Source organism: Bidens hawaiensis, unplaced genomic scaffold, assembly GCF_021521415.1.
Source record: "Bidens hawaiensis isolate Kalapana, Puna unplaced genomic scaffold, B.hawaiensis_p1.1 tig00014901_1, whole genome shotgun sequence".
NCBI classification, from domain to species: domain Eukaryota; kingdom Viridiplantae; phylum Streptophyta; class Magnoliopsida; order Asterales; family Asteraceae; genus Bidens; species Bidens hawaiensis.
The window spans coordinates 299,754-316,220 of record NW_027492319.1 but is presented as its reverse complement, the minus strand read 5'-3'; the positions used below and the strand labels follow the sequence as shown (position 1 = coordinate 316,220).

Here is a 16,467-nt window from a genome sequence, read left to right as displayed (position 1 = left end):
CCAACCGTTTCCGGTCGTTTATACACTATAAAGCTTGGATCTTTAAACTTCAAAGATCAAGAATCATACATTTTTTAGCTTGTTTGGATCTCGTTTACTTGTTTAATCACAACTAACCCTCACTCTCTCTCGGATCTGGCTCGGTTCTTCCCTCGGCCGGCGGTGTTGGTGTGTGGTGTGTGTGTTTTGGAGTGTTAGAGGATAGGATGAAATGAGTGATAGTTTAGGGTTTAGGGGATATTTATATCCCTTAAATCCCATGGACCTAAGGCCCATTCTCATTTAACCCATCTCCATTAATACAAGTCCATAACCCATATCCATTACCCAACACTAGCCCGACCCATACCAACTCCTACTCTATTTATTTATTTCCCGATAACCCGAGTAAACTTTCCCTCTATTATTAAGTAATATAATTAATATAATTTTGGAAATTTCGGGATGTTACAAGTCTTCCCTCCTTAAAGAGGTTTCGTCCCCGAAACCAAACTTATTCCCTATAAAAGGAAAACTTCTTATATTTACACACTTTATTGAATCGCCTTCGCTTTCTGAGTTATCCTTCTTATTCCCGACTTTGCAGCCATCGAATGGTGGTCATGTGTTTTAGCTATTTAAGGTAGCTTGTCCATGAGACACTCGATGTACCAAGACTCCTCATCCTTCCAAGGGCTTCGATTAGTACTTTTAACACTATTGTCTAAAACAACCTTTCATCATAACATAATAATCATTCATAACCAAACTCAATATATTACACGTCACTGATAAGCATAAGTTTTAAACCTTAACACAAAACAAGTCCTTAAGCAAAATGACTTAATAAAACCATTGCATGAGCAATTATTCCTTCATCAAGCGTTCCTCTCTGCAGTTTCCCCAAGTCTTTATCCTTTCGCACCTCCCGCCCCTGATTCCTTGCAATCCCTAGCCATGTGGTCAGCTTTTCCGCATTTGAAGCCCTTTGGACGATCAGGGCATTCTCGAGAGTAATGCCCACTCTTTCCACACCGATAGCACCTGTCTGTCCCAGTCCTGCATTCTCCCGGGTGCACTCGCCCACACGTCTTACATGCATCCTTGTTCCCAACCTTGGCCTTCCTCTCATCAGTTGTTGTCACCATCTCGCCAGACCGCTTAGCAGAGGTAGCCCATTTCTTCTCCTTCTTTTCCCCCACCACCACATCGTCCTCAGCCAGGTCAGCATAAACCACTTCTGCAAGTTCAACAGCAGAGTCAAAAGTAGCAGGTTTATTTGCCCTGACTAACATGCTGACTTTTTGTGGCAATCCCCTCACATAACATTTGATTCTCTGGACCTCAGTGTCAACCATATCAGGCACCAACCTAGATAGTCGGTTGAATTCAGTAGTATACTCACGATGCGTCATCATACCGGCCTTTAAATTCAGGAACTTCATCTCCGTCCTCTCGACCTCGGCTTCTGCACAAAACTTCTTCATCACCAACTCTTTCAGATCGTCCCATCTCAACGCCTGGATTTCATCCTTAGTCTTTCTCTGCTCCACACTTTCCCACCAATACATAGCTTCTTCCTCAAATGACTGAGTAGCATAACCCACAGCTTGGTCGGGACGGCATTCGCTAATGCGGATAACCTTATCCATAGTGGTTATCCATTGGAGAGTAGCGATTGCGTCTCCCAAACCAGTCAGCTTTGGCGGGTCGCATCCTTTGAAGGACTTATAGTTGCACCCATCTTGGCCTCTTTTCCTGTCATCGACCTTCACAGACTTATCCTCACTCGAGGCCTCTCTTTCTCCTTCCCCATCCTTCCTACCATCACCACCCGCCCCTTCAGCAGTTCGTTCACGGCTTCCAGCAGATCTTTCGGGATTCAGATTCTTCACAGCAGCAACTACAGCTTGAACAATGGCTGCTTGAACTGCAGGGCTAAGTTGAACCTCTTCGTTGTTGTTCTGGTCTCCTCCAGCCGCGCTTCCTTCATCTTCGGTGTGGGAAGCTTCTTCTACCGAGGGTTGCCGGACAAGACGAGGCCTGCCACGACGTCCAGTGTGACCCCCAGTTCCAACAAATTCTCCAGCTCCAGCCATTAGTATTCTAAAAGGGGAAACACAAACATCATCACTCAAGGAACTATTTAGTACAAGGATAGCAAGGCTAACAGGTAATAACAGTGGCCAGCTGTGACTAGCTGATCACGTTGCTTTCCGTGTCCTATACACTTCCCTTTTATAAGTCTATTTGTGCTGGTTCTACTTAAGCAGTTAGTCAAATCAAACAATCAATTATTCATATCCCTGTCGTTCACACATCTTTTCTTTCTCATTAACATATATCATTTAATCATGCACTTTACCTTTACTGATCTTGCTTGAGCGACACATGGCATTCTTGAACTGGCATCTTCTTTCCTCTCTTACTTAAATCCCATTCTCTGTTCGAGTCTAAACATGTAGGATGCTTAAATCTCTCGAACTTTGCTCTGATACCAACTTGTAAGGCCCCGAACCCGGTAGCCTTACTTTAGCGTCGGATTTACTCATAAACGCAGTTCTTACAAATCAGAGTTCATTAAAACTTTCGCGGAATATAAAAACTTTCAAATAACATTTCATAACAAAACACGTCTTGTCTTAAAACATCATTTTGTCTTTCAAAATTAACGAAACATTAAACTTAAACGTCTTGAGTCTTCCGATGCCAGCCTCTTATTCAGTGCCACGTGTCTCCTCAAGCGAGCTGCCTCATCCTACTCACCTGCGTGCATACTAAAAATCAGCTACGCTGAGTGAGTTCTAGTTAATCGAACGCCATACAATACATACACATACATACATATCCGTAGATACATATCCATACTTCACTAGTTACCCTTCTGTTCTACGTACATACTTGCTACCATACATACATACATATCTACAATCACTAACCTCAGTCTACCGAGAGTACGTTCATAGTCCGCCGTCTATACCTGTACTCAAGGTCGTGAACACGTAAAAGGTCGGCAGTCCTTACCTATGTTCCAACCTAATTCATAGCACGTACGAGGTCCGCAGTCCTCCCCTATGCTACAATTACAGCACGTATAAGGTCCACAGTCCTTTCCTATGCTGAAATACATCCACAACACGTACAAGGTCCACAGTCCTTCCCTATGTTGCAACCTAATTCATAGCACGTACGAGGTCCGCAGTCCTCCCCTATGCTACAAATACAGCACGTATAAGGTCCACAGTCCTTTCCTATGCTGAAATACATCCACAACACGTACAAGGTCCACAGTCCTTCCCTATGTTGCAACCTAATTCATAGCACGTACGAGGTCCGCAGTCCTCCCCTATGCTACAAATACAGCACGTATAAGGTTCACAGTCCTTTCCTATGCTGAAATACATCCACAACACGTACAAGGTCCACAGTCCTTCCCTATGTTGCAACCTAATTCATAGCACGTACGAGGTCCGCAGTCCTCCCCTATGCTACAAATACAGCACGTATAAGGTTCACAGTCCTTTCCTATGCTGAAATATAGCACGTGTAAGGTCCACAGTCCTTTCCTGTGCTGACGCCTATCTACATTACGTATAAGGTCCGCAGTCCTTATCTACCTTACGTATAAGGTCCGCAGTCCTTATCTACGTTTACATCTATCATCTACATCACGTATAAGGCTCGCAGTCCTTAACTACGCCATCACCAGCAGAGTCTATGTCCGACAGAAGCTAGAGGGATTTGCCATCCTAACTTACTATGTCGAACGTAGAACTCACATGCCATTCGTGTACTTATATACACATACTTCACATATACAATAATTACATTATAACATAAGAACACTCTAGGCGTTCTTTACATCATTCATTTAACAACCATACCCCTTGTCGATACGTGCAATATCCGAAGATCGTTCACGCCCCGACAAGTATTCATTTGAAATATTCATACATCTTCGATATATAATATTCGTACCTTTATTTTTAACCTGACAGTACGCGCAATATCCGAAGATCGTTCGCGTACCGACAAGCAATCATTCATATCTATCACACATATCACATATGACAGACACTTATCACTTAGGATAAATGTATTAACAACACATCGAGTATGCACACAGCCCCGAAAACATAACAAGGAATGGGGCTAGAAACTCACCTGAACTCTACTTCTTCCTCTGATAGCTGTAAATCCCTTCTTTAACTGAGCTCGGCTGACTGTATAAGTTACACGTATCAATACTCGCCTGATCCAATCTGGTGGCCTAGTATTAGCATACTTTTACTTATCGTTTTTAACTTATTTCCTAATCGAACTCGGCTTTAGGCGAAGTTAAACCTTAGGCGAACTTAGCTTTAGGCGAAGTTAAACCTTAGGTGAACTTGGCTTTAGGCGAAGTTAAACCTTAGGTGAACTTGGCTTTAGGCGAAGTTAAACCTTAGGCGAACTTGGCTTTAGGCGAAGTTAAACCTTAGGCGAACTTAGCTTTAGGCGAACTTGGCTTTAGGCGAAGTTCATCAGGCGAACTTGGCTTTAGGCGAAGTTCATCAGGCGAACTTGGCCTCAGGCGAAGTTATCGCTTTGAAGGCGAAGTTATCGCTTTGAAGGCGAAGTTGCCCAGTTGCAGGCGAAGTTGCCCAGTTCCGCCGCTGTTTTGGTTTTCATCAAACATTTTGGCGATTTTAACACCCTTGTTATGGTTTAACATCACCCACTACGTTCCCCAACCGTTTCCGGTCGTTTATACACTATAAAGCTTGGATCTTTAAACTTCAAAGATCAAGAATCATACCTTTTTTAGCTTGTTTGGATCTCGTTTACTTGTTTAATCACAACTAACCTTCACTCTCTCTCGGATCTGGCTCGGTTCTTCCCTCGGCCGGCGGTGTTGGTGTGTGGTGTGTGTGTTTTGGAGTGTTAGAGGATAGGATGAAATGAGTGATAGTTTAGGGTTTAGGGGATATTTATATCCCTTAAATCCCATGGACCTAAGGCCCATTCTCATTTAACCCATCTCCATTAATCCAAGTCCATAACCCATATCCATTACCCAACACTAGCCCGACCCATACCAACTCCTACTCTATTTATTTATTTCCCGATAACCCGAGTAAACTTTCCCTCTATTATTAAGTAATATAATTAATATCATTTTGGAAATTTCGGGATGTTACATAATATTGGCTGCGCAAAAGAAAATAAGCAGGTGGGGGGCTGCTCTAATTCCGGTCGGACACAAAGAAGAAAGAAAGAAACATTATAAGTGGGGGGACAAGGAAACAAAGGTAAGTGGGGAATGGTTGAATGATTCCACTTGAATCATTTCTTGATGAGCTGCTCCTTCTTGCTGGCCGATCAATTAAAGGAGGAAAAAGGGGACCAAGAGCAGGTGAGGAAACAAAGGTAAGTGGGGAAGTGGTTGAATGATTTACCTGCTCATTTCTCTTTTGTGATATAATATCAAATTTTCACCATGGCCCCTTTTACTTGAAGAATATGACACTTAAGAGGAAAGTTAAATGATTTAACGAACCGGGATAACGAGAAGGTTTCCGAGGAATGTCGGATCAATCCCGAGAGATGTACATCCTCTACAAACTTTAAGTCTTTGAACTGAAAATTAACGGGTGTTACAGTATATTATGTAACTAGAGATTAAATGATAATATACATATATGTATAATTTAGCAAAATAATTTTTTTATTTTATTTTTTTTATGAAATTAGGATGCTAGATAAACGTTTTATTTTTTTTACCTTTTTAAAATTTTCGTTTTTTGTTTTATAGTTTTTCTTGAATGAGTTTTTTTTTATCCAAAATGACTCTCAAAGATTTTAATTTCAAAAAATTATTTTAGGATTTTCACTATATATAAATACATGTTACACTATATTATTACATTCTTTATTTATTTCATTAAAAGATGGCTTAACCAGAGGACGTTCTAAAGTCATTAAGAGTTTACTTACTAACCAAATTCAAAATTTTACAATAACAATATAATCAAACCGTGTGTGTGTGAGCGCCACTCGGCTATGCCACGTCATCTCTATTTAGCGCCAAACGCCATTACGTCCAAAGAAGGGGGTGCTAAAGTGGTATGAGCGCCATGGTAATGACAGGCGTTAGGGGTTTTGGGTGTGGGGTCATGTTTATTTCTAACCAATCAAACTATTAGCTCATAATTTTACAAAAATAAGTTTATATATAATATATTATTTTAGTTAAACCATTACACTCCTTTGAAAGTTCAGTTCCAGCCTGCGTTGTAGTGATTAGGGGTGTTAATCGAGTCAACCCGATCGGGTTTCGGGTTAATCGGGTCAGGTTTTTAAAAAATAAAATCTAACCCGCAACCCGACCCTATTAAGGTTCGGGTTAGTCGGGTTCGGGTTATTCGGGTTTCGAGTTAGTCGGGTCGGGTTAGTTGGGTTAATCGGGTTAACCATGTTACTCTATATTTTTAAATTAATTTGTGTGTTTCTAACTTTTGAGTTGCAGTGTTTCTCGTTTCACTTAATTTTCAATTTCTTTCACATGTAATTAGCTCATAATTACATATAGAATTGTAAACGAACCACCTAAACATGAAAAAGGGCATGCCCGTGCTTATTCATTTAATTTTAAACGAACACAAACACTTAATCGAACAAATATTTGTGTTTATGTTTGCTAGCTTAAAACATATTTGTGTTCATGTCCGTTCGCTTAAAACATAAAAATGTTCGTGTTCGTTTATATTTGTTCATTAAAATCTAAAACGAACAGTTTATGAACATAAATTAATATAATTAAACAACGTTGAATAAACATATATGTACATACATAAACGAACTCAAGCGAACATAAATAAACACACTTAAATGAGCACAAACAAACAAATATAAATAAAACATATTAAGGTGATATAATTTTTAAATGCAAATAATATTTAATAATTTTCTATTAATATGTAAACAAGTATGAACAAACATAAAGAAAATTAAATGAACGATCATAAACAAACATAAATGAACACAAACAAACCAAAATAAAATATATTAGGGTGATATAATTTCTAAATGCAAATAATATTTAATAACTTTCATGTGAACAAACATGAACGAACATAAATAAACTTAAATATATGATCATAAACAAACATTAGCAAACAAGTAAAATAAATAAACCCTCTATAAAACTTCAGTCATTGACTTTTTAGTTTTTATATTACCTTTGCAAAAATATCGTATATGAAGTTAACTATCACCACTAATCGGGTTATTCGGGTTAACCCGAGACCCGATTTATTTTCAAAAGTGAACCCGAAACCCGACCCTATTAACATTTCGGGTTATTCGGGTTAACCAGAATAACCCGATTAATAATTTTTGACCCTATTAACCCGACCCTAATTAGCTTATTTGGGTTCGGGCCGGGTCGGGTTAATCGGGTTCGGGTTTTTTGGACACCCCTAGTAGTGATGTGTAAATAGTTTTTGCACTATTTACAGGGGAGGTTCAGAGGGTGTGCGAGCTGCACCATCGGCCGGGGCACAAACTTTTTTTTATATATATTATATATATATTCTTTTTTATGTTAAAAATAAGGTTATTTGCAATGGTTTATGTGATAATGACATGCTCAGAATGGTTTTTGTTTATAATAAAGAGGTCGATAAAAGTTTTATCCATGTACGCCAGCGAATAAAAATTTTCTTTAGGCTTACATGAATTTTTATTTTGGCTCGACTAAGGTATTTAAATTTTCAGAGACGGGCCTGACTATTAATTAGTTACTCCAATATACATGCTCTCATGGATGAAAGCCTTAATTTATTGCATTGATATAAAAAAGAAATTCATTCATCTGTATCCTATGTATTAATGTCCAACTTCGGAGTATATTTATGTCATCATAGTACATTATATTCTTAACTACTTGTCTACTTTTCCTGTGATTATCTGACTAAAAAGGAGATTAGATAAAATCAAATCATTATCATATAGGAAAGGTGGTGGAAATTTCGGTGCAATCAAAGTGATAAGGCTTTAATTCAAGTTCAAGAACAGCATATGTGCTTCCTGAGTGCATACGCTAGAGATATTGTATAAATCTCAACTGTAAATAAAAATATTCTTCCACTAAAGAAAAAGTTAAAGTGATGAATGACCATCTACAACATGGAATAACTTAACAAAAAAGTAAAACATTAAATTCACTATGTATTTTGCGAAGCTACCAAGAAAGTAGCAAAGAATCAATCAATGATAAAAGGCCATAGAGAGGGGTGCTTTGGTAGAAAGAAGCTACACAAAAATGAGATTATGGGCAATCTTCTGTCTTTGATTTGTGGTGCCAGGAATAAACCACCAGTAAACAGGTTATCGTCGCAACCGCGAACGACATCTTTTAATCTGAAAGTTCCAAGTTCTGGTTCTTCAAAGTCTAGAAAAGCTAGCTACTCAAACAAGTATGAATACATTCCAGACAATTATTCATCCCTTGAACAGGTTCATTCTTCATTAACAACTTTTATATGCATAGTTTTGTAATATAATAAATTTCCAGTGCAGGGTTATTAAAATGAATTAGATCGAAGTAACGTTTGATTATATAATACCACTTAAACCACTGTTTAAAAAAAATGAATTAGATCGAATAGGTTGGAAATACAAGAAAAAGTTTCTTGATCATGTATACCTTTGTTAGGGATAAAGGCAAGAAACACATGATAACTAATCACGCAAGAAAAATGAGAAAAGACCTAGCCCTCAATCATCTTAATAACTCTCCTTTTGGGTACAGACTGATTAAGAATTATAACTACTTAATTAGGAGTTGTGTTTATAGACAACAAATTATGTTAAATCATAAGGGTTATTATCCTGATTTGCCATAGGAGAACTCCGTGATGAGCGTTTTCACTGTTGATGATTTTAGTGTCATTAAGCTCCTTTGTGTAATTGGGGTTTACTTGTAAAACAAATAAGAAATCATAATAAATATTGATTTGAGTTAGAAGATGCATAATAAATATTGATTTGAGTTGTGTTTATAACTTTTATGACTTAAATTCCATGGTAAAGGGATTGGCCCCTTGTGGGCTCTTAGTGGCGCCTGTTACATGGAAAATGATGTTCAAAACTTCAAAGTTAATAGAAATAGGTAGCAAGTGGCTATTAATAGGTAGAAACTTGCTTAATGTAGGTCGGCAACTACTGAAGGATGGTAGCAACTTTGTTCTACGGTAGCAACTTTGTTTGTCGCTGGCTAATTAGCTAGGTAGCAAATAAGATACAATAACATATTATATTTCGGTGGGATCTTAGAGCTTATGTAGCAATAGAGTTGCTACTAGACTCAGTTTCTAAGGTTCTTTCATTCTTTCATAATTGTATATGAAATGTTGTGATGTTTCACTCCGACCTTTGTAATGGTTTGACACCTCTATAAAGAAACCAATTTGGTTTGATTTCAATCATCGAGTTCATTCAAGTTTCACTTAAAAGAACTTCTCGATCTTTGATAGAAACTTTCTTCCTTATCAGATTATTGATTTCGTGTACAAGCAATATACTTTAATCTAAAAGTAAATTATTCGCAATTCAACAAGTTATCTAGAATAATTTGAGAACACAAATCCTACATCTTGGTTCCCGCTAGCTAACCAACATGATTCCTGCCATGTACGTGCTTGGGTGCCCATAATTCATAAAGTGTAGGAATGCTGATAAAGTTCATCATGGTTTGGTTAAAGTAAAAAATGTACGTCATTCGTGCTTCTCTCTCAATGGATAATAAATTTACAACTATTTAGGAGTTTTGTTTATAGATATCGGATTATGTTAAAATCCCAAAGGGGTCGAGCCCATAGTTCTAGTTCTCCAATCACTGGTTTACGGAACTCTGCAAAGGCACCTTCTTACACATGCTTGCTACTTAATGGGAGTTTCCACTATCGCACTATAATGGTATCAAGATATTTAACAACGTGTTCCGAGGATAAAATCCCACAAAGGTGCAACAATTGCGAGAACATTAGTTTAATTCATGCGCCAACCATGTAAAATGAGTAAACCCATCTAGAAGGCAAGTTACATTCTTTTATCATAAATCTATTTAAAAGGCAAGTTAGAGCTATGAAAAGATTCAGCATTTCTCCTGTTACCTTGGCAAACACATTTCCTAGATTCTTAATACCAATGATCATTTTCAAGGACAACATACCATATAACTTATAACATCATTAATTTAATGAAAACCTCAATTTAATTACTTCCATTCTAATATTAAACATCAAAAAAGGCAAATTTCTTATGATACACCAGATCCGGCTCGGTTATTGATAGCGTGAATAAATTTGTCATTTCTTGAAATCTCTCTTCTGATTTAAAATTGTGGTGTAATACGTTGCCTCCCCTTCTCCAGTCTTACAATATGAGTTGCATTTTGGTCATTGAAATAGAGAAAAACGGTCTTGGTGATATTGTCTAACTCTTCAAGGAAGCTCTTTAACCTATATAAATTGTTTAAACAGTTTTCTAGTAGTCATGCACTCTACCACTATAGTATAAAGTGACTCTTAGTAGTCTACATTTATTGTTGGTTGCAACTACTTGGATCTAAACTACATGTGTGAGTACATGCCCGTTGTGCTCTACTGCTCTTACTTGGATCTAAACAAAATACCCAAATCTTCCTTTATGTAACTTAGAAAATGACATATATACTTGTTAAACACAATGCAATTGAGGTGAATTTCAAGTAGATAGAATACCAACTACTTGACTTATCCGAAACAAATCCTCTGAGGGTAGACACGAATTCTAAATGCTTGCACTACATGAATTATGTTTGACTTTGTGTGTATCTTAACCTACATATAAAAAATTCAATTGCCAACACAAGTGGAACTTTGGCCATATTTTTCTTGTCATCATTCATCTTTATATCCATTGCTTCTGTGCTTTAAGTGCCTTCCCAAGGATGTAATTCTAGTCTTGGAATCCTTTACACTAAACTTCTCTAATACCTTTCCAATACACTTCTCCCACGTTAAGTGTAGTTTATCTTTATGCTCTAGCCCTTTGATATTCATAACAAGTTTCAATGTGCTACCCTTAAATATTGGTTTTCATAGTGTCAACAAGCTATTTGGGTAATCTAGATATACTTAAAACCAAATTAAGACATCATAAAAAACATTGATATGAGTTTGGAGCTGTGGAGTAGGACACTATCGATTAAGGCTATTGTGATTTTGAGCATCATTGAAGCTCTATGATTCTTAGGAACTCTTAAGATAACTCATTTAATAAACATATAATCATGATCACACAGATACATGATTCTATGAAACATGAATCAAATAAAACAAGAAACTCATAAAGTTATGATTTTACATGGTTAGGTTAAAGGTAAAGGATCTTGTATATAATCGAGTGTATACTAGCAAATCAATCTTATTATATATCGATCTCTCTTTTTGGTAGAGATTGATTAGGGTGTACCATTCGGTCAGTTACATAAAAGTTGTAGTTTAAGAGGTTGTATTAGTTTAAAATCCATATCCCCAACCAATAATTGAGCTACTTTTGGAGATCAACTAAATTTGTGATGCAACTCTTTCAAAATAGAAACTGTTCTTTTAATAAAACATACATGCAAAAGTTTCTTTATCGCGTGTGATGCGAATGCCACTGAAAAGTTGCTAATTTTTGTTGCTAATTATGTATAGACAGATGTGAAATGGTTTTGGTTTTTGTTTTGCAGGTTACAAAGGCACTAAGAGAATCTGGGTTGGAGTCATCTAACCTTATCCTTGGAATAGATTTCACCAAGAGTAACGAATGGACAGGTTTGTTATCGTGATAAAACTCTAATTTAGCAAGCTTGCTCCATGCTCCCGTTGCACTTTTTGCATTTATTTCTAATCGTTTTACCAATTAGTTGATGATTTTAGATTCTAGATTTAGAGTGTAATTGCTGGATGTTATTATAAGGATCTTAGTAAGGAGAATTTAAATTAGTGTACACTTGGACCAGGCTTTTCAATAAAAAAATGTTACTATAGTTTGATACTTCCTCGATTCTCAAAGTCATGTGCGGTAGCAAACCAGACCAAATACACAAATACACAGTAGTGGGCTCCTGAGCTAGGCCTTGGCTAAACCTTGGAATCTTAAAGTCACAATGCCTTTCAAATCGTCCTAGCTATTATCCCAGTACAATAATTTAGGAAGAGCCAAAAAAGGGGGCAACTACTAGATAATTAATGGAGGTTTGGGCTTTAGAGGGGTTTTGCATTGGTCATAAAAGAAAGTTTTCTTACATTTGTCTGCATTCTTCTTAAAAGTCCAGTCAATGATAATGTTCTATGAAGTCAGATATGGAACATGAATTGTATTATATACCATAGATGTAAGTACATTTCTGAATCCCATGTGCACATGCATGATTTTTACCCTTTTGCCACAATTAGTGTGTTTATTAGAGCGAAGAAATCTAAAGCCAGAGTTTTGTTTGTGATAGGTAAAGTTTCGTTCAATAATCGCAGTCTTCATGCCATTGGAGACTCTCCAAATCCGTATGAGAAGGCCATATCAATTATCGGAGAAACTCTTGCTCCTTTTGATGATGACAATTTGATTCCTTGTTTCGGATTTGGTGATGGTAGGTTTTCAGCCCATAAACACAATTTTGAAATGTTATATAACTGTGCTTACGATTTTCCTAGCAACAACAAATGATCAAGAAGTGTTTAGCTTTCATGATGATGGTTCCCCTTGTCATGGATTTGAAGAAGTCTTATCTTGCTATAAGAGGGTTGTTGCAAACGTGCAGTTGGCCGGTATATTTGATATGTTTATGTTCTTAAAGGAAAGTAGACTAGACATGCAGAATGAACTAATAAAACAAATTTTTGTTTGAAGGGCCAACATCATACGCGCCGGTTGTGGATGCTGCCATAGATATAGTAGAAAAAAGTGGAGGTCAATTTCATATACTAGTTATTATAGCAGATGGCCAGGTTGGTAAATTAAGGATCACTATCCGTGTCTCTTTAACTTTTTCGAAAAAAAAAACTCATATTGGAAGTGTGTTTCCCACATGAAGTACACCCCATTCCATTTTTTCTAAGGAAAAGATTATATTCTCAAACCTTTTAATCCCCTTAAAACCACCCTAGAACTACGGTTTTAGTTTTTCACTGTGATATTCTACTGCAAATGCAACTTTGTGCATTTTATGATGTTTTAGTGATGGAGGTTCTTCTTGTTGAAGGTTACAAGAAGCGTAAATACAAGTGATGAGGAACTCAGTTTACAAGAGCAGAAAACAATTAGCTCAATAGTTGAAGCAAGGTATTTCTTCAAATGAGAATCAACTTTATCTTTGTGTAAAGTAACATTGGTCCATTCCTTTTAAATTAACTTTCTTACTTCTGGATATGATTGAATCATGGTTCAACTTGCTGAGTGATTCTTTTTTATTAGCCTCCAATTATATTCCTAATGTTTAATTACGAAATAGATTTGTAAACTATTGTTTTAATGTTCTAGTTACCCTATTTCATAATAAAACATTAGAAACATAAAGTTCAACTTTTTTCAGTGTGTATCCTCTAGTAATCATTCTAGTTGGTGTTGGCGATGGTCCATGGGAAGACATGAGAAAGTTCGATGACAAGATTCCCACTCGTGAATTCGATAACTTTCAGGTATAAACTCATCCCTCACTTTTGTAAAACTCTCTTCATTTTCAAGTTTTTTAGAATGTTGTAGAAGTTTGATAATCCCATTTTTCTTTATAGAGGGTTTTGTTATCAGGATTTTTCTAGAAGGTTGAGGCATTTGTTATTAGTTTGAAGATCATATTAGTAGTTTCGATCTCAAACGACAAACTCACATAACTTTGGCCTTGTTAATTGCAGTTTGTTAATTTTACTAGTATCATGTCCAAAGATCTAAGCCCGAGTCACAAAGAAGCAGCTTTCGCACTCGCTGCTCTTATGGAGATTCCAATACAATATACGGCAGTTGGTGAACTTGGCTTACTTGGGTATGTCTATGATCAAATTTGTTATGCATTTAGCTTTTCCTCCTTTTTTTCAAATTTTTGGGGGCGGAACCGAGAAGATAAACATGATAGTTATAAATAAAAGGAATACTTCATTTCTGATATATGATTACTCTTGACTGATTCTTTTAATGTTTCAATTGGCAAAATAAGGCGCGTGACTGGGAATGCAAAGAGAATAATTCCACGGCGACCTCCTCGTCTAAGAAGCCGAACTCAGAGTTCTTCTGTAAATGACCAATCACCAACACGAGAAGATGAAAATAAGGTTCTAGCACTTCTTCACTCAAATATGCTACAATAGTACTTGCATCAACTTTGAAGGTCAAAATACTTATTACTTCAAAAATGATATGAAATTATTCTAGACGTTAGGAAAAAAGAAAAGCATAATATCTTATTAATTTTGTGAAGCATTTTCTAACTAGGTAATTTTTTTTATTTTTTTAAATTTGTTACAAAACTCACCTCTCTTTTGAATTCAATAAGTTTGATCTCAGAGATTACTTTTCCAGACATATATGTTTTATTAGACTTGACTCTCTTATTTTTTTTTTTTCTGATTTCATGAAGACTTGCCCAATCTGTCTAACAAATGAAAAGGATATGGCCTTCGGATGTGGACACATGGTGAGTCACATACCTCTTATTATGTTTCTGTTCCTGTTTTCGCTCAAGATATTGTAGAAAACCTCTTGTCACCTAAAATAATGAGCGACACAAAAGTTATGTTAAAAATGTCACAATTCATGTTGTGGCCTTATGCCCACTAATCTGAAGTGGCACAAAAACCATTTTGTTATCACTATAATCATCAGTAACTAAGCATGCCTGGTTACAAAGTTGTTGATTGTAGCTTTATTTGTCAGTTATTTATTAATATAAATGATGCAACAGGCTTGTAAAGAATGTGGATCACGATTAAGTCTTTGCCACATATGTCGCCGACAAATCACCTCCCGGATCAGGCTATATACGGGGTGACATGCATATAGTATGTGTATATATATATATACAAACTAGTCAAACTAAATGAAAGTTTGTAAGCTGTTTAAATTAATCTGGTGGTATCTAAAGGAAAAATGCAAACAATATGGAATACTCTAGATTTGTTACTTCATTGATGTCCATTTTATCATCTTAAACTGGAAAGTCGATAAGACTGTCGTTGCGTTTTATGTATATTTGTTAATTAGATTGTGTGTATATACATGTATGAAAGCTTCCATGCTCTCTTGTTTGGAAATAAAATCATATTTTTGTGTGTTGTATATATTTTAGTTGGCAGAATGTTTACTTCAATACATTGTATAGTGATATAAAAATATTGAGAACTTACTCCTGAAGATATATGCTTTGCAAACTAGAACAGTCAAGCCGTACCATTCTCATAGTAAAAGGTATCACACTATCATATAGACACCAAGTTTTCATTTTCATGATGCCAAAGCAGATGTATTTCTTCCAGCTTTGACACCATGGAAACAAACATGTTATTGTTCGCGGATCGTTTACTCAATTATGAGATCATGATTTTGGATGAACAAGATTATTATTATGATTTGGGATGAGTATGCACATGAATGTGCAGCGACTCTCGATAGGGAAAAAAAGACAAAATACACACACTAGTATATTATTAACTTATGAAATTGTCGGTACATGGGGGTATTTATACCCTTTCTTGTGACTGCTATTTAACTGTTTAACAATCTAAATGACACAACTAATCCTAACAGACACAGCCTTTGCTAAATCTATTCTATTTTGACTTTTCTATTTTTACAGTTGACTATTATATTAAACCTAAATTGACTCCTAATTATTTTTGATTTCTTGATTAAATAATTCCTACATCAATCACTTCAATTTCTATAAATAGCATTCGATCGATGATGCAGAAGTTATATATCAACATCTGGTAAAATAAAATACTAGCCTAGCTATCATATGATAAAGACAAGAACATCACTATATATATTAACTTTTGATACACTTACTTCACATGCAACAGTTTAACATAATTAACAGCCACAACCTATTAAGTGACTCAAGAAAGTATGTTGCATTTCAAATTTACTTAATAAAAAGGGTAGAATCATGAAAAAAAATAAATTAGAACCAACGGCTTAAGAGACACTAATGGGAATGGCATTATCGTGGACCATTGGTTAGTAGCAGCAGATTCATGTTACAATTTAGGCATTTAGCACTCATTTAACATGAACTGCAGTGCTACAAGCCTACAAACAAGAAGAGAACGCAGAATACGAACCATGACACATGTGTAAATGCACTTACGCAACTGGGGCTTATAGTTAAGGGGATCCCATAAATCCTGATGAGATTTGAATAATGTTGGATTGTAAATGTATTTCCATAATTCACTTTTCTTTTCATAATTCTGAGCAATCCGTCGC

At 36.2% G+C, this 16,467-nt stretch overlaps 1 protein-coding gene across 1 annotated transcript; it reads left to right on the top strand.

Moving 5' to 3' along the window:
• Positions 1 to 8,017: 8,017 nt before the first annotated feature.
• On the top strand, positions 8,018 to 15,318 carry LOC143548049 (E3 ubiquitin-protein ligase RGLG4-like). The gene is made up of 11 exons (XM_077039324.1): positions 8,018 to 8,478; positions 11,741 to 11,825; positions 12,500 to 12,640; positions 12,705 to 12,818; positions 12,901 to 12,998; positions 13,253 to 13,332; positions 13,583 to 13,688; positions 13,902 to 14,029; positions 14,201 to 14,315; positions 14,621 to 14,677; positions 14,945 to 15,318. The coding sequence occupies exons 1-11, from the start codon at positions 8,233 to 8,235 to the stop codon at positions 15,029 to 15,031; spliced, it is 1,257 nt and encodes a 418-aa protein (XP_076895439.1). The 5' UTR covers positions 8,018 to 8,232; the 3' UTR covers positions 15,032 to 15,318.
• The last annotated feature ends 1,149 nt before the right edge of the window (positions 15,319 to 16,467 follow it).

Excerpts from the sequence above, each read along its gene's own strand:
- LOC143548049 (XM_077039324.1), top strand. The coding sequence starts at position 8,233 with ATGATAAAAGGCCATAGAGAGGGGTGCTTTGGTAGAAAGAAGCTACAC. Across the intron at positions 14,316-14,620 it reads CACGAGAAGATGAAAATAAG|ACTTGCCCAATCTGTCTAAC; the intron begins GTTCTAGCACTT and ends GATTTCATGAAG. Across the intron at positions 14,678-14,944 it reads CCTTCGGATGTGGACACATG|GCTTGTAAAGAATGTGGATC; the intron begins GTGAGTCACATA and ends ATGATGCAACAG.